The sequence below is a fragment of the Chinchilla lanigera genome, unplaced genomic scaffold, assembly GCF_000276665.1.
Source record: "Chinchilla lanigera isolate Chin_1 unplaced genomic scaffold, ChiLan1.0 scaffold00005, whole genome shotgun sequence".
Taxonomy (NCBI): Eukaryota; Metazoa; Chordata; class Mammalia; order Rodentia; family Chinchillidae; genus Chinchilla; species Chinchilla lanigera.
Genome location: NW_004955406.1, coordinates 34,164,744 through 34,178,363, shown reverse-complemented (window position 1 = coordinate 34,178,363; position 13,620 = coordinate 34,164,744). Strand labels below are relative to the sequence as shown.

At 33.9% G+C, this 13,620-nt stretch overlaps 1 protein-coding gene across 1 annotated transcript in view; it reads left to right on the top strand.

The window, feature by feature from the left end:
- Positions 1–13,620, top strand: part of Dennd1b (DENN/MADD domain containing 1B) — a gene marked incomplete at its 5' end in the record, with an annotated part of 220,228 nt that overhangs the window by 63,372 nt on the left and 143,236 nt on the right. The window contains 1 exon segment of the mRNA XM_013521889.1: positions 12,779–12,828. Coding sequence (XP_013377343.1) covers positions 12,779–12,828 — 50 coding nt within the window.

Here is a 13,620-nt window from a genome sequence, read left to right as displayed (position 1 = left end):
GTCCACCCTGGGGAGAAGAGGAGGAAACTGCAGTGTGGATTATGGAAATATGGATTGATCTAAAAAGAGACCTCCTGTAAAAGAATGAAGCTCAAAGAAAAGCTGGGAGAAGCTGGTGAAAAGATGATGGAATATGATGTGAAAATGATCATTTGAAATCTTTCCTTTCATTCCCAGCTGCTGTTTTGGAGAAAAGGAATACATTTGTATATTAAGGGAGAGCTAAAAGAGTTTAGATGAATGGTATTATTTATTAGATATATTTTCATTTTGAGTCAGATAAATTATGTGCATTTTAATAGACCTTGCATATGTTAAGACTTTTTAAATCTTAAAAATGTAGTTAAATGCTATTTCATGGAAATGTTTCTAGTAATACCCAATATTTGGCCTTCCTAATATCAAAAAGTAATTTCATGTTACATATGAAGTATTTTAGTTCATTATAATATTTACTATTTTATTTAAAATATGATTATATTCTGTTAGCTTTTTCCTAATTATTCAAGTGCACAGATACATGTTTACTCATATGTATTTTGTAGGTAGGTGATAATATTACAGCTTATCTTGGTGAGTACTTAGTGATATTTTTTTCCCCCTTAGCCTGTTTTCCAGTCTAAGGCCACAATGCAGTCTAGTGGTCATTTTTGCAAAATGCAGACACAAGTTCCACGCGGCTTTAACTAGTTTTTAATGTTTTGGGACACAAGTAAAAGAACAGTTGTTTCCTGATTTTAAAGTTTGAAAAAAGTTAGACTGGAAGAAAGCATGAAAGTGTAGAAATATGGCATTTTGGAGCAGCATCGTGTTTTGAGGGAGGAAGATTTCGATTTTGGATATGCTAAGTATTTTAATAGGAATATTTTCTAAGTGGTAGGAAGCCTTTGGAGTGTGGAAGATGGGTGATGTGGAATTTACTGTGTAAATGAACTTACAAAGGTAAGGCTTACAGAGAAATAGCAGCATTCCAGAGAACAACTGTTTCTACAGACCCTTAATGAAAAAGTTAGTTTGGTAATTATATTCTGTGATATTCATGAATATTTTGTTTTGTAAGGTATGTGCAGTACATGTTTTGTTCTTTCAATCTTTATACTCTAGCTGCCCACTAGAATTAACATTTTGCATTGCAAATTGCAACAGTTTAATATTTTTCTTGCTTATCAATGGAGTTAGAAAAAAAAACTGTGACTTGATTGTAGGATATAGGATATGAAAGGAGAAGAATAATATCCAAGTTATAGCCTTAGGGTATGGAAAAAGAGGCAGAGCATGAAATTAAGCATAAGAGCTTGTTTCAGTAAGCATGAACTTAGTGTGAGTAGAGTGTGGAAAGTATGGAGCTTGACATTGAGGCTACAAAGGTAGTTGGTCTGGGCTAGGGATGTCAGTCAGGGGTAAAGAGCCTGCTTAGCATGTAGTCTTGGGTTCAGTTTGTGTGTGTGTGTGTGTGTGTGTGTGTGTTTGTGTATAGTTTGGACCAGATCAAGAAGAGCTTTGTGTGTGTGCTCTCTGGAATTAGTCAATAGGAAATAAATAACCATAAATGAACCACATGCGGTAGTATATACCTGTAATCTCAGCAGGTATATACCTGTAATCTCAGCACTCTGGGAGGCCAGACAGGAGGATCACAAGTTTGAGCACAACTTGGGCAACTTAATGACTTAGTGAAACCCTGACGCAAGATAAAAATAAACAATGAAAGACGTGTGCTATAGTTTAGTGTGGAGGCCCGGGGTTCAATCTCCATTACCACAAACAAACATAAATGGTATATGAGCAAGGGGATTTTAGGAGGGTAAGTTTAGGTGTAGTGCTTTGGATAAGAGAAATAGAGCTTGTTTGAGACAGAGAGTACTTAGAAGGCCATTGCTGTTGAGAGCCTGAGCTGTTAAACAATCAAAGGAAAAGTGGAGAAGAAAATGGATTTAAGATTTCTTTTTCTTTTTTTATTGTGGGGGACAGATAGATACATGGTATCTCCTGGTTAATAACGTGGTTTGTTGAGTTTAGAACAGTGTTGTTCATCAGATTTCTCTGACATAACTGAACTTTGTATTTGTTTCACAACAACTCCAAATTTCCCCCTTTCCACCGGCCCTGGGCTATCACTCTATTTTCTGCTTCTGAGTTTGACTATTTATATATTTCATATCAGCATAATAATGGAGATATCTGGCAAATATTTATTTAGCTTAATATCTTCATCCACATTGTTGTATATGGCAAGATTTCCTTCTTTTTAAAGAATAATATTTCACTCTATGTGTGTGTATTCACATATTCTTTGTCTGCTCATCCGTCTGGACATTCAGGTTATTTTTGTGTCTTGGCTATTGTGAATAATGCTGTGATGAATACTGGAATACAACTATCCCCTTGAGGTCCTGATTTTATTTTTGATAAGCACACAGAAAGAGAATTGCTGGATCCTTTGATACCTTATTTTTAATTTTTTAAGAACTGTTGCCGTAGCTGCTGTGCCACTTTCTGCTCCCACTAATAGCACAGAGTGGTTCCAACCATTTTACAGCATCCCCAACACTTTTTCTTCTCGCTTTTCAGAGCGGGCATCCTAATAGGTGTGAGATGATGTCATATTTTGGTTTTGATTTGACATTTTTCATAATTACTGATGTTCAGCATCAGGCACCTGTGCATCTCATTTATAGAAATTTCAGTTCAAGTCCTTTGTCCAGTTTTCAATCAGGTTGTTTTGTTTTTGCTATTTAGTTATAGTAGTTTCTTGTGTATTTTGGGTATTAAGGCCCTGACGCATATATAGTTTACAAATATTTTCTGTCATTCTGTAGGTTGCCTTTTCACTTTTCTGAACATTTTCTTCACTGTGCAGAAACTTTTGAACTTGGATGTAATCCCATTTTTCTGTCTTTGCCTTTGTTGCCTCTGCACATCCATATTTATAGATGGATGTGTGGTTGGTGTTACATTCAGAAATCATTGCCAAGACCAGTGTCATGGATCTTTCCCTTTATGTTTTCTTCTAGAAGTCTTACACTTCTAAGTAAGTATTTAATATATTTTGAGCTGTTTTGTGTAGTGTGTAAGAGGAGGCTCTACTTTCATTCTTTTACACACATAGATTGAATTTTCCAAATACCATTGGTGGAAAAGACTTTTTCCTTTCTTGTGGTGTATTATTGGTACATTTATCGAATATGAGTTGATCATATTTCCAGAAGTTTACTTCTGGGCTCGGCAGTCTGTTAGGTTGGTCTACATTTTTGTCATTATGTTCTTATATTGCTTCAGTTACTATAGTTCTATGATATATTTTGAAATCACAGTTTGTGGTGTCACCAGCTTTGTTCTTTCTCAAGACTGATTTGGCTGTTTATATCCTTTCTGGTTTCATATAAATTATAGGATTGTTTTTTCTATTTTTTAAAAAATTCCACTTAAATTCTCATAGGAATTTTATTGAATCTTTAGATTAGTATGGATATTTTAGTAATGTTAGGTCTTCTAAACTGTGAACTCAAGATACCATTCCATTTATTGGTGTCTTTTGAAATTTCTTTAATCAGTGTTTTGTAATTTTTAGTGGGTAAGTCTTTCACTTCCTTGGTTAAGTTTATCCCTAAGTATTTTCTTTTTTGTTCCTATTTTAAGTGGGATTGTTCTCTTTATAATAGCTCTTAGAGAGTTTGTTACTGGTGTATAGAAGTGCACATGATTTTTTTATGTTGATTTTGTAGCTTCCAATGAATTTTGTTCAATTTGTTTATTCTGTTTTTTTGGTGGAGTCTTTAGCAATATAAGGTTACTGTTATATGTGAATAAAAATAATTTTATTTTATTTTTTCCAATTTGAATCCTTTTTAGAGATTTTCCTTGCCTAATTTCCTTGACTTGTACTTGTACTACTGTGTTGAATAGGAGTGGCAAAAGTGAATTCCCAGGGCTGGGGGTTTAGCTCAGTGGCACAGCGCCTGTCTGGCAAGCGCAAGGTCGTGAGTTTGATCTCTGGTACTAGAAAAAAACAAAAAACAAAACAAACAAAAAAAAAGTGAATTCCCTTGCCTAGTTTCGGATCTTAGAGTAGACACTTTCAGTATTTTAGCATGAAAATGACATTAGCTGTGGAATTTTCACATATGTGGCTTTCATTATTTTTATTTTTATTTTTTATTTTTATTTTTATTTTTTTTGGTTTTTCTCCGGTACCGGGAACCGAACTCATGACCTTGCGCTTGCCAGACAGGCGCTTTTGCCACTGAGCTAAATCCCCAGCCCCGCTTTCATTATTTTTAGATTATTTATTTTTCTAGACTTTTAAGTCTTTTAAAATCATAGCCTGTTGAATTTTGCTAAATGCATCTTTTGTATCTATTGAGAATTCTTCAGGAAAGTAAAGAGTAAAGGAGGGCAGAGATTTCTAGATTAGAAAATTAAGTAAATGGTGACACATAAATTAAAGGAAAAGAAGTTTTGAAGAATGTAATAAGTCTTAGATATGATAGTTTGATGTCTTCAAATAGTGTAGTTGAAATATCAAGTTAATAGTTGCAAATGAAAAAACCACACAGCACTGGAGAGACATTAGGTATTGGTAATAGTAAAAAATGCTTTACCTAATGTTATTCCAGGCATTTTATACTTATTCACTCAGGTAATATTCACTATTAGCTCTGTAGAGTGAATACTCATTATTACCTCACTTTATAAGTAAGGAAAGTGCAGTGCATAGAGATCAAACCACTTGCCCAAGTTCTCATAGCTTAATTAACTTGCAGAACATTCATTTGAACCAAAGCAATCTGACTTCAGTGTTCCTGCTCTTAATGATTTATATTATTCTTCCTCATGGTAAAAATGGTTTCTGAGCATTTTCAGGTTGGCATTGTACTGAACATTGTACTCTATAAATCAACTCAGCTGATGTTCAGTGTGTCCTTGTTATTTCAGATATGGAAATTGGAGCAAAGGAAAGAAAAGTTACATGAGTGATTTTATACATCTGTTAACTAGCTAAGCTGAACCTTACATTCTGGATGTGGAGCCCAAGCTCTTAACCAGTGTGTGTAGCAGTGAGGGTAGATTCTTCATGGAGAGGTCAGTGCTGTAGACAGATGCTGGGAAACACCAGTGCAAAAGGCTTATGGAAAAGTTTTGAAGCAGCATAAAATGATAAGGCAAAGATAGGAGAGCTAGAAAAAAATGAGACGGCCATCTGAGGAAGATACCTTTAAACTGGATGAGATTAGTCAAATACCTTGGTTTCCTCAGACCAAGGGGTAGGGCACTTGCATTTGTGAATCCCAAGTGTTTCATATGTAGTACATACTTTATAAATAAACACATATTCAGTTAGTAAATAAAGTGTCACACATTGCAAAAAAGTCAAGTATGATAACAAATAAGATGTAGAAATCGGAGGTCAGTGGTACTAAGATTCACCAGCAAAAGGTGAGATTTATTGAGTATAGATGATACATTTAAGGGCATTCCCCAGGGGGTGGTGGTGTTATTTTTAGTCCTACTTTTAGCTGATGAATGGTCAAATCAAACTTTACAGAATCTATTGTAAGCTTCCTGTGCAGATAAGTTGCTCTAGTTTTCATTACTTATTTTACATATAGGCCAATAAAATATTACTTGTAAGAATCAATAAAAGGTTTGAGACAATTTATTAAGGAGAAATGTTAATTTTTTTAATGCTTATTTTTGTCTCTTTTTTTTTTGAGACAGGGTCTTGCTATGCAGTTCAGGCTGCCCTTAAGCTAACTTTGTAGCCCAGGCTAGTCTCAAACTTGCAATGATCCTCCTACCTCAGCCTCCCCGAGTGCTGAGATTACAGGGGTGTGCCACCACGCCCAGCTGAGAAATGTTAATTCTTAAATGAGAAGGTTATCAAATAAAATATGTATAACCTCTCACTGACTCAGTAAAACTCTTTAGAAGAATCTCAGGAAATCGTGTTTTCTCTTTGAGGTCACATGTGCTAAAGTAGATAAGATGAGGGGTGATCAAAAGTCACTGCTGTTAGAGGCTGTTTGGTGGTTCTGTGTGTATAAAAAGAACCAGTGTTCATGCTGTAATTTCTCAATGAAAGGCATCCCATTATAAGAGCTAAGTCTTCACTTACAATCTTAGCAAGAAGCCAGAGATTACATCAGCAGGGAGTGTGCACTGTTGCAAGTGGAAGATGTTCTATAATGGGTGTGGCATAATAAGTTTGCAACATGATAGTTTTTAGTATTTCTGTTTAGAATTTCAAGATGCAGTCATTTAAACACTTATAACTTTAAATTTAAAATTGCGAGTATGTATTTTTTATAAAGAGAAATCCTGCATAATTTAAGATAACCTAAAAGTACAAAAAAAATTAGAGCTCTGGTTTTATTGAGATTTTTAGTCCATCTTGCTGATAAAATAAAACCCAAAGAAGGTTTTATTTTAAATATGAAGTTCTTAGTTCATGCTTTAAATTGAAAGGGTTAGAAAAGTCTAATCAATTCTGTTGAGTAAATTGCTAAGAATATTGCAGTTGACCCCAGGGTGTTCACCATTTGAGTCATAGTTTACTGTCTTTATCTAAGTAACAGATGTAGACAGTTTTGGTCTGTCTGTAGATTGTCACTACTAGCCCAAGCTAATGAAATATTCTCTCAGCCCTTTGTGCTGCTGTTATATTAACCTGTTCAATGCTATCCTGCCTGTATTCTGGTCATATCTACTTGTTTTGATATGACCTTGTTCTGTGTGTACCATATGATTTTTTTCTCAGATTTTAAATAAAATTCTTCAGATGTATTTGCTATTTTATCTGTGACAATCAACTTAAGTTCTTATTTACAATTCTATTATTTGAAATATACTGTGTATGTTTCTACTATAAACCTAATATTCTCAATAGTAACAAACAAGCCTAGATATAAGAAGTTATTTTTTTTCTTTTTGCTTAATGTTAAGGTCGTAGAATAATCTAGGGGAGGTAAGACTCAATGTTTGTGATCATATACTGCCATCCCTCTCCTCTCACTCTTCTGTTGCTGTTCTTCTTTACCTTAACATTTTTATTTCTTATACACCAGGTTGAGCCTTAATAACATAATCTTGGCTTTTCATATATATGGATAATATCCAACATACAGAGACAAAGTAGACATCAAACGTATGGATCTTCTAATTACAGAGTACAGCCTGGTTGAAACCAAGTAAAGAAATCATGTTGTTGGACCACAACGCTAAGTTTCAGGTTGTAGTTTCAAATCCTGACTCTCTCATGTGCTTCTTATGACTTTTCACTTAGCGCACATGTCCCTCAGTTTTCTTTTTTTATATACAAAGAGGAATAAAACATGGGTGGTTGTGAAGATTGAGTGGCATATTTATAAAATGCTTAGATCAATATTTGGCACAGAGTAAGCAGATACTTTATATCTTTAGGAAGAGAATAAAAAGAAAGCATGCAAACTTATAAATCACTTTTCCTTGAAATATGTACTCGGGTAAATTGATTCTGATGGTGCTAAAAAGGTGCCATTTCATTTTTTTTCTCATGCTGAGGGATGTGTCTGGCACTGGTTGGGTCTTAGGGGAACTCTAAAGTTCAATGAGCCCTCCAGGATTGTGGAGATATAGTCGTTCCAGTTGGTCATGCTGATAATAATGTCTGTAGTGTGCCAAGCACACCTATTACATTTTGTGTGGAGGCGTGTATGTTGGGTTGTTACTCTGTACTGCTTTCCACCAAGGCTTTTGTACTGGCATGAGATCAAACTAAAGTAGTCTGAGACTGCAGAGGGCTCATCATTTACATAAGAATGATACACATAGAATTAAAATTTCTGAAATTCATATTTTACAGCAGTCCTTGTTATAGCTGAATATATTTGTTTTATAGCAATTACTTGTTTTCTAATAATAAATATTCATTTAAAATTTTTAATGGTTGAAGTTAATAAATAGTTTTAATGTCAGATCACACAGATTTACAGTGTTTTCTTTACCTAGGGAAGAGGGGAGCAATAGAGAATTTCATTTCTAACTAAAACAACACAAAAAAGTAAAAACCAAGAGAAAAACCCCAGTTATCCTGTCGGTTTTTCTTTAAATTTGAAACAGGTTCTCCAAATATAATACAATTCTTTAAAAAAAAATGGAGATGATGATGCTTAAAGAGATACCTCTTTAACTTACCATATTAATATGACTCGTTTAATAAAATGCATTCTTGATTTAATCACACTGTTGATATAGCTATGTTTCCTTTGAAAATTTGTTTGCTATAATGCCCTGGAACACCTCATTGCACAGTTTGGAATCCAAGGGCCATGTTATACAACCTGTTCTTGGCAGATTAGCTCAGTACATGTTTCTCTTGAGAAAAAAAAAGTTTATTGCTTCCTTAGATAAATTTCAAAGAAATTGAATAAATATATGGTATTATGATTTACTTGAGAGATAGTATTTAGAATTATGTAATCATCCTTTTAGACATCTGTGGCCTTTGTAAAAGGTAAGATTAAAATTGACAAGTAGACCATTTTTTATTGCAAAATAATTCTGAACATGTTATGCACAAAAATAAAATATAGATATTTGAAAAATATCCATATATAACATTTTTCTTAGGAACTACCTTGTAAATTTATCTGATTAATATTGTAGTGGAGATTAATAAGGAAAAATACTACTTTTCTCAAACTTCTTCATCATTACACGTGTCATGGTTATTAGAAAGTAAATGGGTGTGAATTCTGACTTCTCCTCTATGCATTCTGAGGTTAAGCTGTGCAAAGAGAGTCATTTCCCCTGCCAGTGATTAGTTTAGGACTGGCTTGTCACTGTCTGGCTAATTAGATATAATGGGAAAGTCAGTGGTGAGTCTTTTCAAAATCTCTCATTTCTTGACAAAAAGAGACAGAAAGTGATGCTTCTTTCGCTGAACATTACTGTATCACTGCTATATCTTCAAGTGATGTGTTAAACTCTGGCAGCTCATTCTGTGACCATGAGTAGAGGTAGCTGAAGATAAAGTGAAAAATAGGAAAGAAGATTCCTGAGTCTGTGGGTGATGTTGATTAAAAAGTCTTAAAAAAAAGTCCACCTTGTCACTGAGCACTGTGAGAGTGTAACTATTCTACGTATACGTTAAGGGCCTGTAACTGACACGGTGACTCTTGTTCCTTAATTGTAAGTACTATTCAAAGTGGAGTTAAAGATTCAAGGTCCTTGCATTGGGTTAACAGTATGAGCAGTGAAATGTGTTTTGAAAAATGCAAGGGGTTCCGATACCTCATCTGTCTGCCAATCCTTTATCTCCCATGGAGAACTTTTCAGAGTAAGATAGTTAGAGAATTGAATTAAAGAACTTTGGTGAATGCTGACTTTGTATGAGGGACAAGGAAAAAGGAGGGATCTAGGTGCCTACTATGTGTTGGGTTTGGGTCGCTGTGGAGATGCTGCTACCACTCCAAATGATAAGGACAGTAACCCAAAGAACAACTTAAGTCTTCTGCATTCTGAATGCGAAATGTCTAGGAATATTCAGAAAATGATTCCAGAAAGTATGCAGATATATAATCCTGGAGTTGACAGAAATATCTAAACTATAAGATGAAGAGATTTAGTATTTTTAGTTGAAACCATGGGCATAGATGAGATTGCATAGGCAGATCTTGAATAGGGAAGAGGAAAATCTGGAACTTCAGAGAACACCAGTATTTCCGGACAGAGTAGGGGAAGAAGTGGTTGAGAAGGAGGGAGAAAATGATTGCTGCTTTCCTCAGTGACATCTCATTTCACCTTAGGTTTTTTAAAGAGAAATTCTGAGACATTTGTAGGAACTTTGTATGGAGCTTTAATCAGGCTATAAATTTTACATTTTTTTTTAAAAACTAGATTCTTCCTTAAATGCTTGTTTTAGTTGATTACTGCGTAGTGCTAAGTAGTAGCTTTATGGGATGAAAAACTAATGTACCATCTAACACTAGCAACTCACTGTCTTCTCTCTCAAAAGATCGGTTTTGTTATTGTGCTTATTAGTAGAGCTATGTTGACGTGGGACCAAAAAGGTATAAACCGTCATCAGTCTTTGTTTCCAGGCATTAATGATAGAGGTCTTGTTTATAGGACACATGTAGAAATACACATACTTGCCTCTTATATTTTGCTGCTCACAATTTTGTATTTCATTCTTTTTGTAATTTGTGTCATTCAAAATGGGCTAGCTAATGTGCTTTTTTGTATAAAAATAATATATTTTGGAGAATAAGGTAGATTCTAAAAGTCAGTTTTTCTTGGCTAAGGAAATTTCTTTAAAAGCAAATAGAAAATTTCTGACTTCTGGAGAGCATTACCTTAAACCTTTCACATGATCTGTGAATGCTTATCTAAAATTGTGTGTGTGGTGTGCCTGTGTGTGTGTGTGTGTGATACCAAAAGCACAAGTGTGGTAGAAATACCAGTCTTCATGAACACTTTTTTCTCCAGTAAATGTAGAAAGATAAATTTCAATTAACACACACACACACACACACACACACACACACACAAATTTCAGTTAACACTATTCCTAACAGGATCCCCCCAAAAGAGATTTGAATATATTTTATTCCTCCCTCCAACTTTTTCTTTGCTTTTTAAACTTCAATTCGAATAGCACCTGTAATTAAGAAAGAAAACTGAGCCCTGGGAGCTAGGTAGGACTTCTAGCTATTGATCTGTGTAAACCCTGCTTATACTGTCAGGGCAGAAACAGTCAACTGCTGAGCTGCTTTGTCACTGACATAAGCTGAGAGAGGATTTTTTTTGTCTATACTGTTTATACACTAGTCTATAGACCTGCTGCCTGGTTGAATTTTAAAGAGTGCGGAGGTTTAAAGACTTGTCCCCCGAGGGATGCTTCTGCCAGTTGGGAAGCGAGCTGAGCCTGTTTTGCAGAAGTGTGTGCATGTGTGTTGCTTGTGTAAGAAAGGAGGGGGAAGGTGTGAAAAGACTGAGCAGCTAAGTGGGAAGCCTCCTTCTTAATTTGAGTCTTAAATTGATACAGAATATATGGCTAATTTGGATGTATTTAGAGGTAGACATTAAATTTTGAATATATACTCTTTATTCTAGAAATTATGTAGGTGATTTTGCAGGGGAATATCAGAATAACGTTCGTATGTTTAATAAATATGATGAATGACCGCTTTCTGCAGCACAAGAGAGATAAAGCAATAGTCGCATGTAAACAAACTTCTCAGTTGTAATGAACTGTTGTTCAGTAGTTTATTTCAAGTGTTTAATTACATTTAACAAAATATCATTACTAAGATAGTTGACTTTCTATAAATCTGTGCTCATACTTTCAAAAGTACATGTTCATAAGCACATCTGGGCATCCTGCTCTAAGGGAAGAAGGTTTCCTTTTTATATATATTTTCTTTTTTTTCTTTAAAGAGAAAAAAACAAAAACAAATAACAAAAGTAAAGACATAAAACAGCACGCACAAGATAGCTAAGATAATTGTACTACTAATTTCTATTAGTTTATTGACAGGAAGAGTTAATGTGTAATTGTTTGATCAATACTACGTGCCTATATCTGGTTATCTGAGAAGGTTTCTTTTTTGTACCATGCTTTTCTTTGTGTTTTTGAGAATTAAGGCTCTTGAAGCTTTCTGAGACATTGATAGAATTCTATTATGTTTCATTTTAGCTGTGTATATTATTGCAGTATACATTTTAAAAGGATTCTAGAAATTTTACTTTAAAATAGTATTTATATGTAGTGTTCAAGTATTCAGATACTGATGATTTTCAATGTTTTATTGGTAAAGGAATAGTAGCAAGGTAACTTTATGGAGGGGTGTCTTACATTAATAGATTTGCTTGATTTTCTTTTAATAGGAAACACTTTGATACATCTCTCCTTTATCTTATAAGATCACCTGGCTTTGAACTTTTTTGAATTAGAGTTAATTTTAAGTTGTTTTTCAGATATAACAAAATGGATCTTTTTCTATTTTTTTGACAAGTGCCTGGCAATCGCTTACATTTGGTGTAATTGTTAATGAATATTATTTCTAAAAAATTTAAACTTTTGTAATTACTATAAGTTATTAAAGGTTTCAAAATCAGGTTATTTTCAATGTTTAAAATATTGATTTTAATATTAAACAATTTTTAAATGAAAGTGCACATAACAGAAGCTGTGTTTTAATCTAAAGGCTTATTTTTAGAAATGCGTTTCTAAAATGTTATTTAACTTTATACCAAGGGTAGAAACATAAATATGTCTTTTTTAGCTGTAGAAAGTTGGTTTTTTTTTTTTTAAAGAACCATTTGAGTATGGGACATGTAGAGTTGTTACACCTCTCAGTAATTCATTCTGCTGCCAACTTCATTCCCTTTTCTCTGCCTGCATTTTAATTGAAACAACATTTATATTTTTGAGCCAGGATCTGTCAGAAGTCCCTATGGCTAGTCTGTAGTACAAGTAGCAGCAGACATAGCTTACCCATATGGTGTGGTGCTTCTTGTAAAATCCATATGGCCTTGTTGAAGGGAATCCCAGCGGGGATGTGAAGGGTGTTAATACCCTTCAGGCCAGGCCCTTCCCTCCTGGGGCTTCTGTGGCATTGTCAGTGCAATCTGCCAAAGCAGAAACTTAATTCCTTTTTAATAATCAATTATTTTAGTCTAGGAACCTGTGCTATTTTTCTGAAGAAAAAAATTTTTCCTAGAAAATGTCTTTAAAAAGTTTTAACTGCACCTTTAAAAAGTATTCTAAAGCTTTTTTTTAAATTTACATTTATAGGAAGTACTACAGAGCGTGCCAAAGTTCTGTTTCCCCTTTGACGTTGAAAGGTACAGTATATAAGTCAATATTTATAATAACTTTAGTTTATCTTTGCACTTTAAAATGATAATGTGATTTTTAATAAAATCAAATAATCTCTTAATTGTTTCTAGAGAAACAGTGGAGACTAGAGATTCAAATGAAAGTAAATGACATTTGAAATTAAGAAGCCTTTCCAGTTATAGTAGCTTTTACTTTGTTCATCATGACCAGACTGGACGAGTCCTAAGGCAGTATTACTGATAGGGTATATTTTTCTCCTTCTTCAGGTGTGTATTGTACAAACTAGCAGGAAAAAGATGTCCTTGTTCTGAACCTTCAAACAGTATCTTTTAAAGTTAGGTGTACATATCCTGGTGTCTTTCTCACTTCTTCCTAATTGAAAAGACCATCTGTATGATGTAAAACTCATAGCCAGTTGTCTCCCAAGAATAGCTTCATAGAAATAGTGCAGTATTATGGAAGGCTTTCTAGCAGTTGTGAAAACCTTATTATGTTTGTATTTTATTGAACAAATACTGAATGAACTATGTATATTTAGTTGGAATTTAATAGAATATATATTCCTTTACTCTATCTAGTGACAGATTACTTACTGTTTTTCATGTGATTTTCATACCGTGTTATCAGTTTTCTTAGATTTTCTTAGTATGATTTTTTAAATGAAATTTATTATAAGGAAAAATTTTGATAAGGATTAATGAGACTTCAAAATTTTACTATACTAAAGATAAAAGCTTCTGATGAGGAGTTAGTTGATACGAATAAGTATTCTGAGGAATGATACTTCTTGTTTACTA